At 36.7% G+C, this 20755-nt stretch overlaps 1 protein-coding gene and 1 pseudogene across 2 annotated transcripts in view; one reads left to right on the top strand and one right to left on the bottom strand.

The window, feature by feature from the left end:
* Window positions 1-20755, bottom strand: part of KDM5B (lysine demethylase 5B) — a 71848-nt gene that overhangs the window by 12371 nt on the left and 38722 nt on the right. For both annotated transcript variants that reach the window (XM_072648181.1, XM_072648182.1), the window contains 14 exons: window positions 20301-20410; window positions 18986-19144; window positions 18210-18329; window positions 17161-17319; window positions 16375-16556; window positions 15035-15197; window positions 12435-12554; window positions 11496-11690; window positions 9850-10031; window positions 9512-9636; window positions 8441-8591; window positions 8223-8337; window positions 5071-5426; window positions 3124-3262 (listed from right to left, as the gene is read on the bottom strand). In XM_072648181.1, the coding sequence (XP_072504282.1) occupies window positions 3124-3262; window positions 5071-5426; window positions 8223-8337; window positions 8441-8591; window positions 9512-9636; window positions 9850-10031; window positions 11496-11690; window positions 12435-12554; window positions 15035-15197; window positions 16375-16556; window positions 17161-17319; window positions 18210-18329; window positions 18986-19144; window positions 20301-20410 (2276 nt within the window). The remainder of the gene's footprint in view (window positions 1-3123; window positions 3263-5070; window positions 5427-8222; window positions 8338-8440; window positions 8592-9511; window positions 9637-9849; window positions 10032-11495; window positions 11691-12434; window positions 12555-15034; window positions 15198-16374; window positions 16557-17160; window positions 17320-18209; window positions 18330-18985; window positions 19145-20300; window positions 20411-20755) is intronic.
* Window positions 5815-6739, top strand: LOC140529482 (histone H3.3A-like; annotated as a pseudogene).

Genomic DNA, 20755 nt, shown 5'->3' with positions numbered 1-20755 from the left:
CCATTCAGGGATTAAATCCATGACCCTGGCATTACTGGCACTACCCTCTAACCAAAAGCGTGTGTCAGAGTGAAGAGCAGTTAACCATAGCACTAATACTTCCTTGGGAGGGGTTGAAGTTATTAGTAAAATGTATCTGGACAAAAACAAGTCATTCTGTATAAAGGTAGTTATGAGACTTGGAAACAAATCTTAACAAGCATCTAAGTTGGTCTATTAGCCAAAGGACATCAATGTTTTCAGAGGCCAAAATGAGGCAGATAACTATTAAATGAAAACTGAAAGATCCAAAAATGAAACTTTTTTAAACTTTTTCAACTTTTTAAAAACTGAAAATTGTCCATTTTCAACATAATTGCCATAGTTCTGTTCAGCTGCAATGACTATATGCACCCAAAAAAATAAATACCTACAACTCAAAACTACTTACTTTTCTTGAAGTCACACTTTAGTTCACCCTTGAGGATGCTCTTAACATCCATGATGGTCATACTAAGTCATCATGGAAATCTCAAATTACTTTGCTTTTCATATTAGAGATATTCCTTTAGTTTGATGCCATCAACAGTTTGACATTAGTTTCACAGAAGTATGAAACAAACATGGAATAACCAAATTGGCTGCCAGCTCAGGTCAAAAATATCTAGTCACACATAATCCTGACATATGCAAAAGTGGTTATTCTGAAATCAATTTAGAACGTCCTCATTCTCCTTCCCCCTGATAATTTCCCTTCAACAAAGGGATTCTAGTGTTTTCATTGGGTTATTATGTTCCAAGACAGCTAATATTGCCTCTTCCTTTTATATAGAACATAATATAATGCAATATAACGTAACATAACATAATAACTTTATCATCTAGCTAGCAGACCTATTGGCTGACTTCTCCATTCAAATAAAATCAATCTCTACAAAGTTTCCACTGCTAGGGGCTTTTGTTTTCCGTCAATGACTTCATGCAATGATTAATAATTGACATTTATTTGGTACTTTAAAAAGTTTTGAAAATACATTATTAGGCTTATTGTTTTCATCTGAGACTCACAAACAGGAGAGATACAAGTTGCAGGTTTATTACATAGATGACACGAAGGCTTGTGAAGGGGATGGAAAGCCTCGTCCATACCCTCAAAGCCAGAAAATGTCAAAAGCTGGAGGAAAACCCAAAGATTCCTGATCTAGGCCATGGCTTGAGCTACATTAAAGCAAACTGCCTCTTCTAATCTCTTGTATGCTCAGAGTGAATCCTTACATAGATGCAGTCCATGTAAGTGGATCACTCAAATAAAGCAAGTGAACAAAATTGATTATAAGGATGAAAAAACTTAAGACTAAAGTTTTCCCTCCTTTCCTACAAGTTCAAAACAATCAGTTCAAGAGAGCATGAGAAGGGAAATTCAAAGAAATTAGCTCTCTGAATCTATCCGCTGTAGGTGAGAGTGTCACAAGGGCTTAGACATAGTAAGGATAGGGAAGAATGAGCCAGCATTTCTGATTAAGAAACTGAATACTTTGACCAGATTTTTCCTTCTCATTATGAAGTACATTTTTATTAATTTCCTCTCAAAGTCTGTCAGATGGAACTTGACTTGTCTCCATATTTAGAAATGAAGTTCAAGGAAGAGAAGTTTAACAATCTGCCTAGCGGCTGTACATTTTTTTTTTGCACTGAGGTCTTCAATTTCATAAACACAAAATAATTCCTGATCGCTAAAATTTATCTCAGGGCTCTTTATTATTGTATGCACTACATTTTATCTCATCTTTTAATACAGAAGCAGTAGTCCCTGAAAATAAAAGCATAGATCCCCAGGCAACTTGGAAGGACTCATGATGATTGCTCTCCATCCCTAAGTAAAGAACTGATGGTGTCTGAATACAGATTGAAGGACACTTTTCTTACTTTATTTGAGGGGCTTTTTGTCTGTTTTCTTTTACAGGATGTTTTGCATTACTATACGTGTATAACCTATAAAGAATTGTTTGCCTTCACAATAGGGGTGGGAAGTGTGGGGGGAGGAGACAGAAGTAGGAAGGGACAGAATTTGGCACTCAAAAATGAATGGTAAAAATTGTTTTTATAACATAACTGGGGTAAAATGAAATCCTAAATAATTTTTTTAAAAACGCACAGATCCTACACAGGCAAATATTAACTACTGCTTATCTCTACAATAGTGGAGCTTTTAGTAATATTATAGGGGGCAGGTCCTTGGGGACCTTGCTATTTACTGAACTGGATTTAGGTGACAAGTTAATGGTGGACTTTGTGTTAATGAAAGGCTGTGTTTCCAGACCTTCATCCTAGCTCAGTAGGAAGTCAGTCTACAATACAGAGGATTGAGAGACAACATGAAAGGTCTCCAAACCCCCAGCTCTTGTCACATTTATGATCTAAAGGGCTGAAGCTACTCAAACTACCAAAGTTAAAGAGAGCTTAATAGCATGACTTTTACTGTGACCATGGCAACCAGATGCATAGGAAGTTCATACAGAATAAACGCCACAGTAACACAGGCAATCATATCACTTTGGTGATAAGTTAAACTCTCTTCTTTGATGAAACTAGTCACACCCATCATATGCGGTAGATCAGTCACATGATGTATTCTTTAACAACTACTAACACAATGGTCATCAAGAAAACTCCTTCAAAAATGGAGGATTCATGTTATGTTCTTTGGGTTTAATACAATTGAATATAATTCCAATCACCAAACCCACTTACCTGACTTGAAGTTCCTGGTAATTTACCAAACTTCTAAACCTCCCACTCTCTTCATCCCTTTGTCCTTTTATGTATCCTGAACTCCAATGGCTAGTGATTATCACAGAATCAAGTCGGGAAAAATAGGAATGAGGTTTAACAGGAAAAAACCCAAATAAACCTAACAGGGGCGGGGAATGGAGTATTTGAGCACCAAGAATCTAGCAAGAATGTTTAAGATTCTATGTGACAATTAATGTTTTCATCTTGACCCAAAACTGTACTGCACTGTATTTAAACCTCCATAATGGCCTTACTTAATGTAGAAGAAAATAAAAAAAGGTATGTGGCAGATACACACAGAGAATGAGCAGAAACAGAACCATAATTGGGCTTTTTCAAAGTTACACAAACCTGAAGGCCTTCCACTTCCTGAAGCCAGTCTCTAGCTTTCTGTACAGAATCTTTTAGAGCAAGACCATTTGGGAGGTATGCTGGAATCTCCTCAATTTCCTTCACTGCTGCTGCAAGGCTGTTTAATGAGTGTCGTGGTCTATGGAAATGAGATATACAATCCATTCAGCACTTGATGGATCAAATTAATTGTACCCACGATAATCAAATTAGCAAACCTGGTACTACAAACAAAAATCTTGAGTTACTTCTGTGGTATAAGCTTACCAAAGTTTTAATCCAAATGATGGCTGACTATCTAGAGCAGACCTGCACAACCTGGCAGTAGGTAGGGGCCAAAATTAAAATAGACAAAAGTTCTTCAGGCCACAGACAGGTTAGACTAGAGATAGACTGATGATGGTTGGTTGCCAAAGGTCACATGACAAACAGGAAAGAGTACGCAATAGCAGCCCTATCATGTTGTGCAGGCCTTGCCTAAAGGCTCAAATGGCTGCAAAATATGTAAAGGAAGCTTTTTTTTGGGGGGGTGGGGGGGAGGAGGAGGAAGAACCAGGAGACAAGAAATGACACCTGGAACAGTTCCCTGGTTCTTGGCTCTATGATGATAATACTGAAAAGCTCCATTTGAAGAATAACTTGCTGAAGTTAGGCATAGTCTATACAGAAAGGTATAGGCCAAGATGGGTCAAGAAACATCCATTCACAAGGACAAAAGGGTAAGAGTAGTGCTACAGCCCCTCCACTCTCCTTAACCTTCAATTTCAACCCTGAGGAGTCTATATTCACCCACCAACTTCAGAGAACAATTAAGAGATACTTGTAAGCTAAGGGAAAAAAAGACAATAAAGACCTGAAAATCAAGTGGGAAGTTCACATAAATCACAATGTAGTAAATATTGGTAGTGGTTAGTGGGAGAAGCAGCATGTGGGGTGGTAGGGAGAAACAGAACACTGCAATTAATTTACATAAACAATCTGATGGCAAGGGGAAAACACTGGATTCAAAGTCAGAATGGATTTGAATTGTTATGCATTGACCACTTTTTTGAATCAGTTAAATCAGAGGTTCATCTGTTTCAGCTCTAAATCCTGAGACAATATGATATGCACTCAATTTATTTCTCCTTAAAATGTGATAAAGCTGGTGAAACAGTAAAATACTCTTGTACCTGTCAATGCTTTATGTTAAAAAAGAGTAATCTGAAAATCAAGAAATGAGCTCAATTTTCAAGTACAATTAGGATTTTTTGTCCTTTTCCATGGCCAGAAATCACATTAGTAAAATCAATCAGGCTGAAAAGGGAGACAGACTAAGTAATAGTATATGGATAGACCACCAAATCTTAAAATTAAAAGTTCATCACCATCTAATCCCACTAGACTACCAAATCCAATTTGCAATCTTCTGGGCAAACTTGCCAAGTTATCCTCTAGAGATGATCACTATCAATAAGAAATAGCTTTTACCATGCCTGGATTAAGTCAAATTATTAGGTTCTTCCTTACACACTTATTATCATGACAACATTCAATTTGTCATTCAAAACTTGTAGCTTTAAGTTCTATCACTTACTACTTGCTCTCCTTTCCTTTCGCAAAGAGATGAACCATAATCTGAAACAGTTGGATTTACATAATTTGGACAGAATCCTAAAACAAAAATCACATCACTTCAAACTATGAATTTATTGTCAAGAGTCCAAGGAGAGTAACAACCCATAATGGATTCAAAAGCACCCCTAATCTTAGGGTTTCTTTCCAGCTCAAGTATGAAAACAGGATTCACCTCCCCTATCCCATATACCCTGCTTACTCTAATACTGGGATATTAGCTGTAAAAACATGGACTGTTATGGCAAATTAAGTACTGAGTCTGCTAGAAATATCTTTTCCTCACATTTAAACACCACTATCAAATGGAGAAAAGATGAAATTGGGTTTCACCTGGCCTTCATGAGGCTCTTGGCTTTGTCATCCCAATGTTCTGACACAGTAAGCAGCTCCTGTAGCCTCGCCATGGCCTTCTCCACTGCTGCGTAGGGGGCCAATCCCACTCCCAAATCTATGAGACGTCTCATATCATCCAGGGTAAGGGAACTGGGATCTAAGCAAGCTCGGTGAACTTCCTCTAGCCAGCGGGCCTGTTCTAGACGGATACGCATCTCAGAAAGCTGGGGAAGCTCAACATCAAATTCGAAGCTAACATCCAACAACTCCTGCAGCTCTGCAGCACTGGGCATTTCTTCTGATAGAAGTTTCTGGCTGTGCTGTTGGAAATCTTCCACCCTATTCAAGAGATCCTAGAAAATATGAAATGGAGAATTAACTAAAATTGGTGAAGGTTCTTTTTGACTCCAAATTGCTAAGTGCCATCTATAGTCATAAGAAAAAATGCTCTACATCACTACTGATTAGAGATGCAAATTAAAACAACTTTGAGGTACCATATCACACCTAGCAGATTGACTAACATGACAAAACAGGAAGATGATAAATGTTGAAGATGTAGGAGAGTTGGAACACTAATTCATTATTGGTGGAGCTGTGAGCTGATCCAACCACTCTGGAGAGCAATTTGGAACTATGCCCAAAGAGGTACAAAAAAAATGTGCAGGTTCACAGCTGCTGCCACTGTAGCTCTCCAATGCTAGGGCCAGCTCTTGCTCTTTTAGCCCAAGTCAAAAGAGAAGAGGGGTGTGTGAGGAGAGGTTTTCAGGAACATGGCTTATACCAAGCAAACTGCCTGTAAATCCACCGGTGGTAAAGCCCCCAGGAAGCAGCTTGCTACAGAAGCTGCTTGCAAGAGTGCGCCCTCTACTGGATACTAAATGCTTACAGACCAGGTACTGTGGCTCTTCATGAAATCAGATGTTATCAGAAGTCCACCAAACTTCTGATTCATAAACTTCCCTTCCAGCGTCTGGTGCATAAAATTGCTCAGTACTTTAAAACAGATCTGCACTTTCAGAGTGCAGCAATTGGTGCTTTGCAGGAGGCAGATGAAGCCTACTGGTTGGCCTGTTTGAGGACACCAATCTATGTGCTATCCACGCCAAACGTGTCACAATCATGCCAAAAGATATCCAGCTAGTACGCCACAAACGTAGAGAACGTGCTTAAACTCCACTACAATGGGAAACACTCTTCATTCTCAAAACATAAAAAAAATCTCTTCTTCCTGTTACTGGTAGCTCTGAACATTAGATATTTTCTTCCCATGGGGTCAAAAGATACCTAAGTATATGATTGCGAATGGAAAAATAGGGGACAGAATCAGGTATTGGCAAGTTTTTCCCTTTTAATTTGTGTGTGAATTTTGAATATAAATGTGAGGACATAAAGCATTAATGCGGTCAAAAAAAAAGTTTTCGTGAACAAGTTTCAACGATTCAACCTTATAACAATTATAAATAAACTTGTTAAATTTTTCTGGACAATGTCAGCATTTGGTTTTAAAAAGTAAATTTCTTACTGACAGCAACTAAATGGTTTTTGTAGCATTTTTAATCATACAGTAGTTTCCATCTACTCACTATACTTTTCTGAGTTGTCCTACATGCAAGTACATGTTTTTAATGCTGTCTTCTGCGCTGTTCCTGTAAGTTTGCTATTAAAATACATTAAACTATACAAAAAAAAAAGTGCATACTCTTTGATCCAGTAATACTGCTTTTAGATGACTGTATTCCAAAGAAATCATAAAAATGGGAAAGGGCCCCACATGTACAAAAATCTTTATAGCAGCTCTTTTTGTGGCAGCCAAGAACTGGAAATCGAGAGAATGTCCATAAATGATGGAATGGCTGAACAAGTTGTGGTATATAAATGTAACGAAATACTATTGTGCTACAAGAAATGACTAATAGGCAGACTTCAGAAAAACCTGGAAAGACTGATGCTGAGTGAAAGGAGCAGAACCAGTAACAGCCACTATGCGTGAGGACTGTTTCTGATAGACTTAGTCCTTCCCAGCAATGCAAGGACCTAAAAACATTCCCCAAAGACTAGAGGCAAAATGTCTTCCACATCCAGAGAAAGAACGATAGAATCGAAACGCAGAATTACGCAGATTATTTTCTCCTTGTGCTATATTTTGGTTTTTCTCATGGATTCTCTCATTCATTTTAATCCTTCTATGCAACATACTAACGTGAAAATGTGTTTAATAAGAATGTATGTGTAAAATCCATATAAGATTGCATGCACTCTCACAGAAGGAGAGGTAGAAAATTTAAAACTTACAGAAGTTTGCTGAAAAGTGAAAATAACATTAAATTTTTTTTTTAAAAAAGAAAAACCTTTAAGTGTTTATTTTAATAACCCCACTTGATTTTACTTCACACTAACTTAGTAAGTATGTATATGGCTACCAAGATCCTGACAGAGAAGTGAGGAACTCAGGGTGCACGCTGAGATAACTATTTTTTTCACATGACCAATGTAGAAATTTGTTTTGCTGGACTATATGTAATTTCTTACAAAAGGTGTGTATCTCCCCTCACCACCACCACCACTACCACTGATTGACTGGATGAGGGAAAAAATAAATTTCTGTTAACTGGAAAAACAATTTTTTTTAAGTGCACAGGGAGAGAGATTTGAAACTACACTTCTGATTTTACTGATTTGAGAACTCACAGATGAGGAAACTTCCTCAGGCCTTCCAATGCAAGCCAGTCTTCTTTTCAATCTAATCCCAGAGAGGGGTTAAGTGACTTTTCCAAGGAAGGTCACACTGGTATTATGTGTCACAGGTAAGTAACTGAGGCGTCCTGGCTCTTTACTCTTTACTCTTTCCAAAAGACAAACAGTATAGACTAAAATGGATGACCATTTAGGGGTAGAATTCTTACAGAGGCTTGAAGCTAAAGTAGATGGTAAATTCATTTCTTTTCAATCAGAAATTCAGGTAAATATTATACCAAAATGGCTATTTCTTCAAAGGTCTGGTACAATATTGTTCACATAGTGGTAGTCAACAAACATTCCCAGACATTGATATTTATCCTCCAAAGAGGAAATCTAATTCTGTCACACCCCAGTGAGCAGATTTAAGAGAGAAAACCTGCTCTGCACCAGCCACATGTATTTCCCACCTTCAGCAATGGTGTTTGACTGAGAACGCATGGAAGAGCATATAGCTGTTTCACAAACAGTCGGAGCTCATTGACTGTCAGCTGATTCTGGGATTTTCCTCCACCAGAACGGTACCTGCAAAAACAAGCGTGAAGTCTCATTAAAACAAATATCCAAGAGCTGGCGGATTCCAGTATGTTAATTCACAACCTGTCCCAGGCCAAAGTCACATCCATACCTCGTCTGCCTTTTGCCATTAAGCAGCTGCTGTGCCACAGATGCACACTTATCAGCATCTTGAGTGACTAAGCGAAGATGGCGCAAAAGATCATTGTCAGGAAATTTCTTTATTTCAGATTCTTCTATCAGAGCCTTAAAGTTGATAAGGCCTGGAGAAAACACAAGCATATATAAACAAAGAGATTTTCTTAAATAAAAACAAAAACTATGTGTAATAACCTACCTTTTATTTCCCCAATTAAGTGCACAGAATGACAGACATCATATGTCTAATAGCACTTAGCAATATGCCTTACACACAGGAAAGATTTACATTGGATCTTATTTTATGTCTAGGGCTGCCAAATACATCATTAGAAGTGAAAATGTATACTTAAACTGTAGAATTTTAAAAATATCCATTATATAAGGCAGAAAATACAACCCTCTCTAATGGACCAACCTGCCTCCTTAAACAGGAGACTTGCTAGAATACTTTGTACATAAGAATGGTAAGATTATGCAATTCCCTTAAAGAGGGGGAGAATTCTGGGGGACAGGAGAAAACAAGGCCAGGTGTGGTGACACAGACCTCAAAAAAGGATTATGGAAGGTGGAAGAGAAGAGAAACCAACTGTTTCTGAGGACAACAGCAAGTACAAGAAGAAAAGAATAAAAAGACCTGGTTTTCAAAGAGTTTTACATAGTGATTTAATCAAATGAAATGCTTTCCTCAACGTATTTAATATAATTATCTCTAGTTCTGGTAAAATATGTATTAGTGCTTCCAGCTATTCTTCTAAGATCCCAAACACAAATGTAATACCCTTCACCCTTCAGACTAGAAGTTTTAATTGTTCAGGCTATGGTGACATCTACATTTTGCTTGATAAGTAACAGATATGTATATATACTTACAAAGACAACTGGGTCTATAACCATGGACTCCTAGCTTAAGTATACCATTAGTCTAAGATTTAGTTAGAAAGAGAACATATGAAAACAAACTTACAAAGCTTCATTACTAATCATCATATTTCATGAGCTTTACAGATGAACAAATAACAACCCCTTTTGCTGTATCACGTACTTTTCTTATTATTGATCTTGGCTTCCAAAGCTTCATTCACATTCAATGCCCATTCATTATATGATTCTGCTCGGAGTTTCAGGGCATTCATCATAGGGTATAGATCATCCAGAGTATATCTGTACCTAGAAGCAAGAAAACCTACTTCAGTATGACTTACACAGATATCACAAAAATAAAATAATGCAGTACAAAACACCAAATATAACAGTTATAATAATTCATATGAAGACTAGGAATGTAGAAAAAAGGGCATATTCTCACAAACACATCTTTAAGCATTACACTATTCTTTTTATAACACATTCCCCACAAAAAGAATAGTTCTTTCTACTCACCCTAGCTTATACTTGTAGGCAGGACAAGAACACAGGTCTTCTACATGATGGAGACACACCAACAGCCCAGGTTTACAAGAACAGGACACCCCAGACATGAAACACGTGGTCTTGCATTTTATGCACTGGCGTTCATCATCTGGTAACAGTTCAAAATCCATTCGTTCTGAATCGATTACTCCCTACAATAAAGTTTGTTTTAGAAAGCTCCCAAAAAAGATTGTATAAACCACCAATTAAAGAAAGAAAAATGTACTAAATGAGTAGGAAACAGAGTTTGGGAGACCACTGTTCCATCAAGTCTAATTGCTGCTGCCATAGGTACACCTTGAGTATGAAAAACCAACACTATACGGGAGATCTATCATAACAGGAACTTCAAAATATGATATCCATTCTACTTCACACTGGTCAGGGCTGTAACAGACTACTACTGGTAGGTTCTGGGTACGTAGATATGTAATATACAGATTAAAAAATCTGAGTCTTATGCAGAACTTCATCACTTAAACACAAAATAGATGCCCTGGAAAGGTCAACAGAAATGAACCAAGGTCAGAAATTGAACTGAATACAGGAAACACTGAGATAGCCATTATTTGGCTTGGGGTTCTAGTCTTTTTTTAAATAAAGGGTGATCAGAAGAGGACTTCATTTTTTGTTGTTTCCACTAGAGGCAGAAAAAAATTAAGGCAATAAAAATACTGATTCAGAGTACTGTCAGGTAACAGAATGGGTCATGAAAAGGAATGGAAGAATGTCTTCCCTTCAGATCTTTAGCAACATAAAATTGAAAGCAAATAAATAGTAGGGCAAATGCATAGCACATCTGGAGTCAGGAAGACCTTGGTTCAAAGCCCATCTCAGACACTTACTAGCTTTGTGACCCTAGGCAAGTCACCGAGTCTCTGTCTGCCTCAGTTTCCTTTTCTATAATATGAGAATAATAATAGCGCCTTACCTCCCAGTGATGTTATGGGGATAAAATGGGCTAATAAGGATAGTGCTTTATAAATGCTAAAATACCACATGTCAGTTATTGTTATTATGCCTGTGTGTTCTTATGAAATGTATATATTTCATAAAATTCACCAATTCAAACTAAATCAGCTATGAATCTAGACTCATGGTTTATTCAGGAATATAATTACAGAGTCTGTGGGATCATCCATATCATATCCTTTACAGGAAGATGACATGTATATTTTGACTATTTCAAAGAGCCTCCCCAAGACAATGGATAAGCACAAGAACAAGTGGCTTGTTTTGTTTCCATCAGAACTCGTCAAGGAGGTTCAATTCAAGAACCACACCCTTGCTCTTTCACATGTACTTTAATCCAGAGTTATTTAGAAACTCCAAGTCCTATGTACTGATATGTAATTCTAACACAAAATAAAATTAAACAGATTTCCAAAAGGCAGACAAAAATCACAATTAAAGTGATTTTTTACCCAGGAAGGGTTTATTTATTATTTTTTTTTAAAGGAAGAAGAGGGGGGGAAAGGACCACTGATCCTCTCATAGAACTTCTTACGAATGACTTAATAAAATTAACTTCCAAATCCTGACACCAAAAAAAAAAAAAAAATCTCATTTTCTAAAATTAGAAAACAAGCATGACAGTTTTAATTCCTAAACCTTACCAGTTTGCGGACAGTCTCCCTTAAGGTCTTTTCATCCTCAATCATAATGGCCATATCTTTCTGAACAGTTGAAGCAACCACCACATCTAGTACATCAGCTTTGGAAGCCATTTTACAAATCATCTCATCATGAGAAAAAACACAATATCGGTTTAGCAGCCGATAATGCTCCACACACTGACGGCCTAATGGCAGCTGTATCAAAAGACAAACATTTCATTTAAAAAAGCCAAATTACATTAATGCCCCACCAAAATAGAAATACAATAGAAATTTTGTAAAAATGGATGATCTCATAATGTATCTGTTTTGTAAATCTGGTTTTTTAAACTATACTCGCTCCTGTTAAAGCACGGTGATAAAACTGATTAAGACTATTTCAAGAAAGGAAACTTCTTCAAAACAATTTTATGAAATAGCCCGAATGAAATAGCTTCATACACTTCTAATTCCTTTGGTCCTATTAGCAATTTGATTCAGGAAATTTTTTGCTGGAAATAATCTGATATGCCAAAAACTTCTTTCCATAAGCAAAAAGGCAATTTGAGAGAAAATTTAGGATAAAATGAGGTTTCAATAAATATTTATTAAGCACCTACTATGTACCAGGCAACTGTATTAAGGATGAGTTTACAAAAAGAGCAAAAGCCATGCCCTCAGAGAGCTTACAATCTAGCATTAATCTTAGTTCTTTTGGAGATCAGTCAGAACAAACAGTGCTCCAGTTCAATGAATTAATATTAAGAAGAAATAAGCCATTTCACTGGCAAACTAAGCATCAATATGATTAAATCAAATATAGTTCAATGACCAGAATTGAAACTACTGCTAATCAAAATGTACATTTTTAATTTACTCTACATGTGGCCATTTTAAAAACACAACAGTAAACAAAATACACAGTAAATCCCAAAATATCCCACATGTCTTAGTACATACCCAATCAACAGTACAGAAGTTAACTGCTTCAGCAAAATTGAAGCCCTGGTTAAAACCACTGTGATAGGCTCTTGGAAAGGTAATCACAAACTCGCCAGCACACTGATTAGTTCGGTAAACCTAACAAAAATCAAAGAACATATTTCTGAGGTGGGCAAAATGCACATAGTACCTGAAAACTCATTAAAGACAATCAGGTCATTTTGACATTTTCAGTAACGATCCAATAGGTGGATACTGAATAAAGTAAGTAAATGATACTGAATAAAACTTCAATAATTGAATTAGATGGCTAACTTCTGGGGATATCAGGGTTGCACAAATTACTTCTTATTTCTGCAACAAAGTGACCACAAGGCACTTTAGACATCATTACTGCATTCTCCTCCCCACCAATAACACATTGCTAAAATTTAACCTAAAATAACCTAAAAATTAGCCTACAATAGTCCTTTTGTTGTTTTTTTAATGTTTTACAAAAGGATTTATTTTTCCTTAAAATATTATATAAAGGAGATGATGACTTACTGCAAATGTTGAACTAAAATATAAAATTAAAGGAAATTTCAGCTAGATATCATGGGAGTCATTTAAGCAATCATCTGAATTTTAAGTCACACATTCATTATTTGCAATCAAACAAAGCTTTCTAGTTACCCTTATGAGGGGCAAAGGATAACAACATCATCACAGTCTTTTCTAATGCTGATGTTTCTAATGTCAAATCTCCACTAAAATCAAGCCCCAGTGCCTTGCTCTGGCATGGAGGTGACCCAAGCTTCTTGAAGACTAGAGTCAATAGACATGCAAGCTCAGAAAGAACCTATCAAGGTGATTTTTAAAGAATGTACATCTCAAAACAAGCCTAGGTAATTTCAGAGAGTTCTTCACCAGAGAACTGGCTTCTAAAAGTTGACAAATAAATGTCTGTCACCACAACTTACAAATGAGTCTACTGAGGCATGGAGATATTGTTATGGAGGAACCCATACTGTTGGATCTTAGAAGTAATGGTATGTAAACAACTATTTTCCACTCCAAAATATGGCACTCAAAAAAACTACGAAGTGCTATCACTGTAGTGCATCCAACATACTAATAGCCGATACTGAAGTAGCAAATTTACGTCTTTTGGACTAAACACTGTAGACAATGCGGACTAAGGACTAACCAATATGCAATACATGCAATAAAAGATGATGCAGATATGATCTAATTCTTTTAAGTAACATGAATTAAGAACTACATAAGAATTTAATATTCCCAGGAAAATTTGCAGACATTTAACCTTGGACTAATAATAATTTATATTGACAGTGGACTAAGGAAAAAGTTTATATTTTTTCAAAAAGATTGAAAATTGCAGTGACGGCTAGAACCACTGGTTCAGATCATAACGAATCAAGAATCTTCCTATAACATGCAATCACAAATATCCATCAAAGAGCTTCAGTATAGGAGAAGCCACTATCTCCCGATGTACCTATACCATTTTTGGGGCAGATCTAAAACTAATAATAGCTAATACAGCTAACATTTAAATGCTTTAGTGCTTTTAGTGCTTTAAGATTTGCACAGGACTTTTCATATGTTAACTCATTTGATCTTCACAACAACCTGGTAAGGTACCTACTCTTATCATACCCATTTTACAGATGAGAAAACTGAAGCAGAGAGGGTTACATGACACCCAGGGTCAACAGACCTAGTAAATGATCTGAGGCTGGATTCAAACTCCCAAGTCTTACACTCTACCCATGGCATTAAGTAGGTTACTAGCAAGTCTTTAGAAGGCAAGTACTACTAAAACCTAAATAATGGTTTGCAAATTGCACTCACTGCTCCTGGTTCTGTCTTTTTGGGCAGGCCAAGTAAAACAAAGCCAATTAATCTTTCCACAAAGTAGCCCTATAAATACTTCAAGACAACCATGATTTTCCTAAAGCTTTTCACCTGTCTTCATCTTGTAACATTTACAATTCCTTCAACCACTGCTTCTATTGCATGTCCTCCAGTGTTACTCTCTTCTAGATAGTCTAGTCTGTCTCTCTTTCCTGAAATCTGGTGCCCAGAAAAGGACACTGAACACCAGAGTTATGATGACAAGAGGGTCCAAGGTTAAATCTGACCTCTATCATTCAGACTTGTAGGACCTCAGGTATTCCACTCAACTTTTCAGCATCAATTTCCTCATTTGTAAAATGAAGATGCTGGCCTAGATATACCATGTCACTTTACACTCTCAAGCTATGCTCCTTGACCTCCATATTTCTGGGCACCTGGCATGGCTCATTCAAAATAAAACAAAAAGGAGGTCTAGGTTTACAAAGTGTTTCCATTATTTTTAACAGTGTTTTTAATTACTGGCTGTACTCTGTAATGGCTTTTACATCACCTTACAAAATCCCACTGGCTTCATGGAATATGTTGTTAAAATAAATTAAAAAATTCAAATAAAACAAATCAGTGTTTCTGCTATCAAATTATGCTATGAGAAATTATAACTGAATCAATTTCACAAAAAATAGTGAATGTCAAGGAAAAGGGAGAAGAAAAAAATATAAAAAGGAAGGGTGGCACAAGATGAGCCTAGAACATACCGGCACGCCATGGGCCATAAGGGTGTTTGGGTTCATGATGGTGACAAGCTGGTGGAGGAGATCCGGCTGGGACACAAAGAGCTCAGGAGCCAGTTTCTTCATTACATCTTCCAGCTGCTCTGCTGCATACCCTGGGGCTCCATACCAGGTTTTTGGCTCCCCCCTACAAACAGATTAGAAAAAATAAACAGGGAACAGTCCCCTTTCCACCACTCCACCCGCTCCCATGTGATACCTTCATATTTTCAGGCCCTGATTCAAACATATGTGCCACAAGGGTATCTCAAAACAGTGAACAACTTACAGATACATGATCTACCTAAACGCAGGAACTATATTTTCTTCAAGTATTAAGAAAAGATAACTAGATAACACACATACATACACAGAAAACTATCAGATCACTAGATTTCTAAGAATCAAAAGTAGAGGATATATGAATGAAACCATTCTTTTTTTCACTAGATTTGGGCTGGAATTTGGGGTGATTAAGGAATGGCAACACAATCTGCCTTGCCCATTCAGACAACTGAAGTTAATAGAAAGCAATAAGACAATTAGCATTCTTATGGAGCTCAACTTCTTTAAAGCATTTTACACTTTTAACCAATTAATCTGTGACATTCCCTAGAAGTATGGTAAGTATCATCTTCCTCTACAGCTGGGAGAAATTGCCCAGGAAAGAAGGAAAAGCTGCTGCTCTACATTATATACAATGCCCTCTTCTCCTTATGTAGGAATCAGAGAAAGGGATGTATGGAAAAGAAAAACAGATGTGGGAGCAGCTTTATTTTTGAGGGATTTAGAAAGCAGTTAAGTAAGTACAACTTAGGGCCTATCTACACATTTGTACCACTAAGAAACAGTTAGCTATACAATGACATGCCAAGAAGAAAGCTTTTGAGAATGGAAGGTCAGTGAGCAACCATGATAGTATGACAAGCCAGAAACTAATGGTAAAAATAGCCTAATATTACACTGTCACTAAAGGAAAACAAAAAGATTTTTTTTCATTTTGTTTTTAAAAGACATCCTATGCCAATGACTAACCCAACAGTCTAAAGTAGTCAAAGATAAAAGTAAAGTGACTGAAAAAGAGAATGGAGACCCGATAGTAACATTTGTCCATCCAAAAGGACAAACAAGAATAGGGTCATTTTCCTGGGTCAAGTCAATCTATCAATAACTCTGATTTCAGAATGCAGATGACTACCACGGGGGAAAGAATTGGGAGAGAAAAAAAATCTTTTAACCCCAAAGAATAAGTATTTTGGTTTTTTGTTTTTTAAATAAAAGACCCCCTTCCCCACTACAAAACTCCATTGAGGCCTATCTCTCACCAGTGCAGGTAATTGATTGAGTAGCTCCAGTGGTCTTCAATATGCCAACAAAATGAAGAAAAACACATTCCCACATACAGCCATGGCAGCTTCATGCCACATATATCAGCAGTAATGTGAGCAAGGACAGACTGCTCCATTACAGGCATGTTGTTCAAATTCCAGCCACTATCAAGATATTCCTAAAAATAAAGACAAAATTTTCATAAGTTAATTTGCCTACAAAAATCACTAGTTAACATGATCGCTGTAGTTGATGAAGGATCAGCACCCCAGATAAGGCTATCACTTTGTACTGGGCAAAGAATACTTCCTAAGAAGATTAAAGAGTAGTAAGTCTGGGACAGATTTATTTAGCCTGAAATTGTTGCTTCTGATGACTTCTTATCTAACAACCTAATGAAGACCTAACAGCAGAAACATTTTTTCAAAATCTCAACTTCTCATGAAGATTTGGTGAGCCCAGGAAAAGTATGTTCTGTACAAGGGTCACTTCTGCAGTTGACAGTCAGAGTCTAGTATATATGTAAGTTTCAACATATGAATTTCTGTGCCACATATTTATTCAACATTTGAACAGATCTACTAAAATCAGTTAAATGTCTGTTCTCCAAGAAAGATTTTCCAGAAGTTGAAAAATGGTTGTCAACGATAACAGAACTTAAATGATTGACATCCTACGTACGTGGGTCTTTACAATTCACTGTAATGAAGCCATTGATGTAATACAATTTCCAAAAGGATGTCTGTTGAAAGAACGTAAGTGTCTGAGGTTTAGAACCTTACCTCCTCCCCAGGAGAGAGTTTTATTTTCCCATCTCGTACAGGAAAGCCACTGCCAAATTCTTTTGAGGCGATATCAGCGCCATACTCCACTGTGACATCCTCCTCAATGGTGCTTACCAGACGCCAAAATTCTTTCTCCACCAGCTCTGTGGGAACCATCTGGAAATGGAACAAAAGGAGACAAGGAATGAATTCCCTCACCGAAAGCTCTATGACTCAATTCCAATAGCACTGAAACGAAACAAGAAGCACCAGTCTTGTGCTACTTTTCCCAATGGACCAAAGATCAAAACCAGTAACAAAATTTCACTTGTGAAACATCATGAGGTAAATTACAATGGAATGCAGGGTACCCAATCATCCAAAAATAAAAAGGCAGAATTTTGTTTGGAAATCAGTAATGAAGGTATCCTTTCTCACATGAACTAATTTCCTATTACTACATGGTTAACCTGGCCCTATTTTTATAACATTTTATATGTCTTGAAACTTTTCAGATATATTATTTCGTAACATTCTAGGAGACAGGTATCAATTTCCCTGTTTCGCAGGCAAAAAAATTGTCAAAGAAACACCAAGTGAAGGAAGGGCTCTTGGCATGGTATGCTACTATAAATACTGGAGGAAAATGTGGTATAACTCAGGAAATACGATGAATAATGCAAATACAAGGTGAAATTCTAAAGCAATACAACATACTAGAATACTAGGCTTAAGGGCTCAAGTTCTAATACAGATTTCTTAGAAACCCTTTAGCAAGTCCTTAAAGGGCCCATTCCTTCGGTTTCACTCTCTGTCAACAAGACAAAAGAGTTGTTGTGACAATAAAATGAAATCATACTCATAAAAACACTGAGAAATGCATAAAATGCTAAAAATATCACTGAGTTTTAACAAGAAATTCCACATTTATTCCGTATTAAAGCTAAGTTAGCTTACAGGGTAGGGTAAACTGCAGGCTATTATTAAATGTTACATGTATATAGCATGACCTAGACTTCAAATTATGTTCAAATTAGCAGAGATCAAATTTCAAGCAAGATACATACATGAACAGGCATGTTGAAATAGTCTGATTTGAATGCATCTGCCATTTCCCCAAAAGTGCGGAGTGTGTAGTCCCTGGCTGCCTGTTCAAAACCAAATGCTTCCTGAGGCTTATTACACTCCTAAAACAGAAAAGATAGTTATTTTCACTAAAGTAACATGTAAAAAACATGAGTCAATCAACCCATAAAATTGTAGGTAAGTGCTTCCCTCTCTAAAGTCAACCTTCCCCAATTCCAACTGATAAAAATCAAACGATATAGTGCATGAAATTTTCTAAATAAAAAAGTAATCTAAACCTATAAAGAAATCTAGCAGGATGCCTACTAGGATCAAACTATACACATGCCAAATATCAAATGTGTCACATCTCTTTATTTAAATAAGAAATTTACTGTTCCTAACTATGGAGGTGGCACCCTTATCTTTGTCAAAAATTTTAAACAAATCAAAATAATGCTCATAAAACTGACAGTCCAAATTGCTTGTCTACTTGCCACATAAACCTCTGTGAAAACTCACATCTTCCAGAATTCATGTCTATCCTGAACCTCTCTGGTTGTCACCTGCTTCAATCATTAAGCCCTTCTTTTTGTCTGATTCTAAAAGTTCAACACATAATGTGGGAATTTGTTTTGCTTGACAATGCATATTTGTTGCAAGAGATTCCTTCATTACTTCAAGAAATATTTAATTGAAAAGAACAAAATTTAATTTTAAAAAATTCAATCTGTCTCACTATATATCTTAAAGCAATACCCAAGTTCTAAATTCTTACCTGAGCCAAACATTTCGGGCACCTCCAGTCTCCCTTGGGAACATCATGGAGAGGTGGAATCAAGCAGAACGTGTGGTAGCTGTCATCACAGCCATCACACAAAAGAAGGCGGTCCTCATCATTGCCACTGCCACACAAGAGGCAGACATAGAGATCCACCTGCAATGTTAGAAATTGTCTTCTGAACAAGGCAACTGTGCACTCACATCTGACTTTGTAAATTCTTACACTGAAGGGGATATATAGAGTTAATAAACTTATTCATCTCTTTCCTCCTCCCAAATTCCTTAACTGTGCCTAAATCTTTTCAAATAACCTCTTGCCATTCTAACCCTCTTTAGCAGTCCACTATTTTATGTTTAACCAAAACAGGAATCGCTAAATGATTAGTGATAGTGATAGTAGTTTCTATGGTGTCCCTATAATGAGGCTCTTACCTAAGCCAAACACTTGAGACTTTTAACATCGTATAAAAGAATACTCATTCCACAGTCAAAATCCACAAAAATTCACAGAAGTTGTGAATTTATCCAACATAATCAATAATGTACAAAGAAAGTTACCCAATGAAGGAAATAAGAATTCTAATGTGGAAAATTACTTTCAATTTCTTGTTAAGCACCTACAACATGGGAAACTTTATGGAAAAGCAGCAATCCACTATGCTTTTTTATCATACACAGAACTATAAAGATCTATGGTTCTCATATTATTTGACTCTAATTTAAACACTTTTTTGTGGGCAACATGAATCCCTCCTCCCAAAAGAAAAAATTTTTTTAAATCACTTGAAAATAATGTCAAGCCAGAAAGGAGCATGTTTTGACTTATTCACAACTATAGTCACAGCTATATGGTTTCTGTAATCTTGAACTACTAGAAAAAGTCACAGCAATCGGGTCTGTAGGTAAAGGTGACTGGGAGTATGGCACAGTCAGTGAGGGAAGGAGATCAATTTATATTCTCATGTTCAAGCTGATTAATTGGTGAGAGTTGTCGAGCTCAGCATAAATAAATACCCTTTTCTAGGTTGACTGGGAACCTATTCATGAGCACATTTTATCTCTCAGAGGCAGTGCTGCAATGATTCATAAAGCACAATCTGAAACCTACACACTAATCTAGTTCCATTAGTAAGCAGGGGTGCACTTAAAATATGCCCTGAAAATAAGAGTTGATTCTCCAAATTTAACTCCTTTTGATTAATATTATCCTTAACTATCCCTAGAAAAACACTGCAAACTGATCTTCTGAACAAAGGCAAGATGCCTTCATCAACAAGCCAGGATAAGTAATGGAAAGGAAGATGACTCACAGCATTTGTGCTTTTCTTAGACCGACTTTTCGGTTTCTCCTTCTCAATTTCTCCAACATGTTCTTTCTTCTCAACGGTATCTTTTTTTATTGTGCTACGAAACTCTTTCTCTGTTGGAAACAACCCCAAAGAAACGAAATCATTCTATACTATACTTTAACACGATCATTATTTTTTACCTATGAACTTCTGTTTCAGCTGTGAAACAATGAATACCATAATGTCACTGAATAAACATAGCACTAACACAGGTGTTTTCCAGTGGCCAAGTGTTACATGCCCTAGGTTTCAATAATGCAAAAAATACATCCTACCACAGTGTTTCTCTAAAACCTTTCAAAATATGTTTAATGAGACTTATTTAAGACCCAACATACAAAGAATGACTTGACCACACAAGCTTACTCCTAATTTAAAATGTGCACATTATTGTTCATGTCTTTTATCATTTCCTC

Source organism: Notamacropus eugenii, chromosome 2 (assembly GCF_028372415.1).
Source record: "Notamacropus eugenii isolate mMacEug1 chromosome 2, mMacEug1.pri_v2, whole genome shotgun sequence".
Classification (NCBI taxonomy): Eukaryota; Metazoa; Chordata; class Mammalia; order Diprotodontia; family Macropodidae; genus Notamacropus; species Notamacropus eugenii.
The sequence above is the reverse complement of the archived record's forward strand: the minus strand, read 5'-3'. Positions and strand labels throughout refer to the sequence as shown.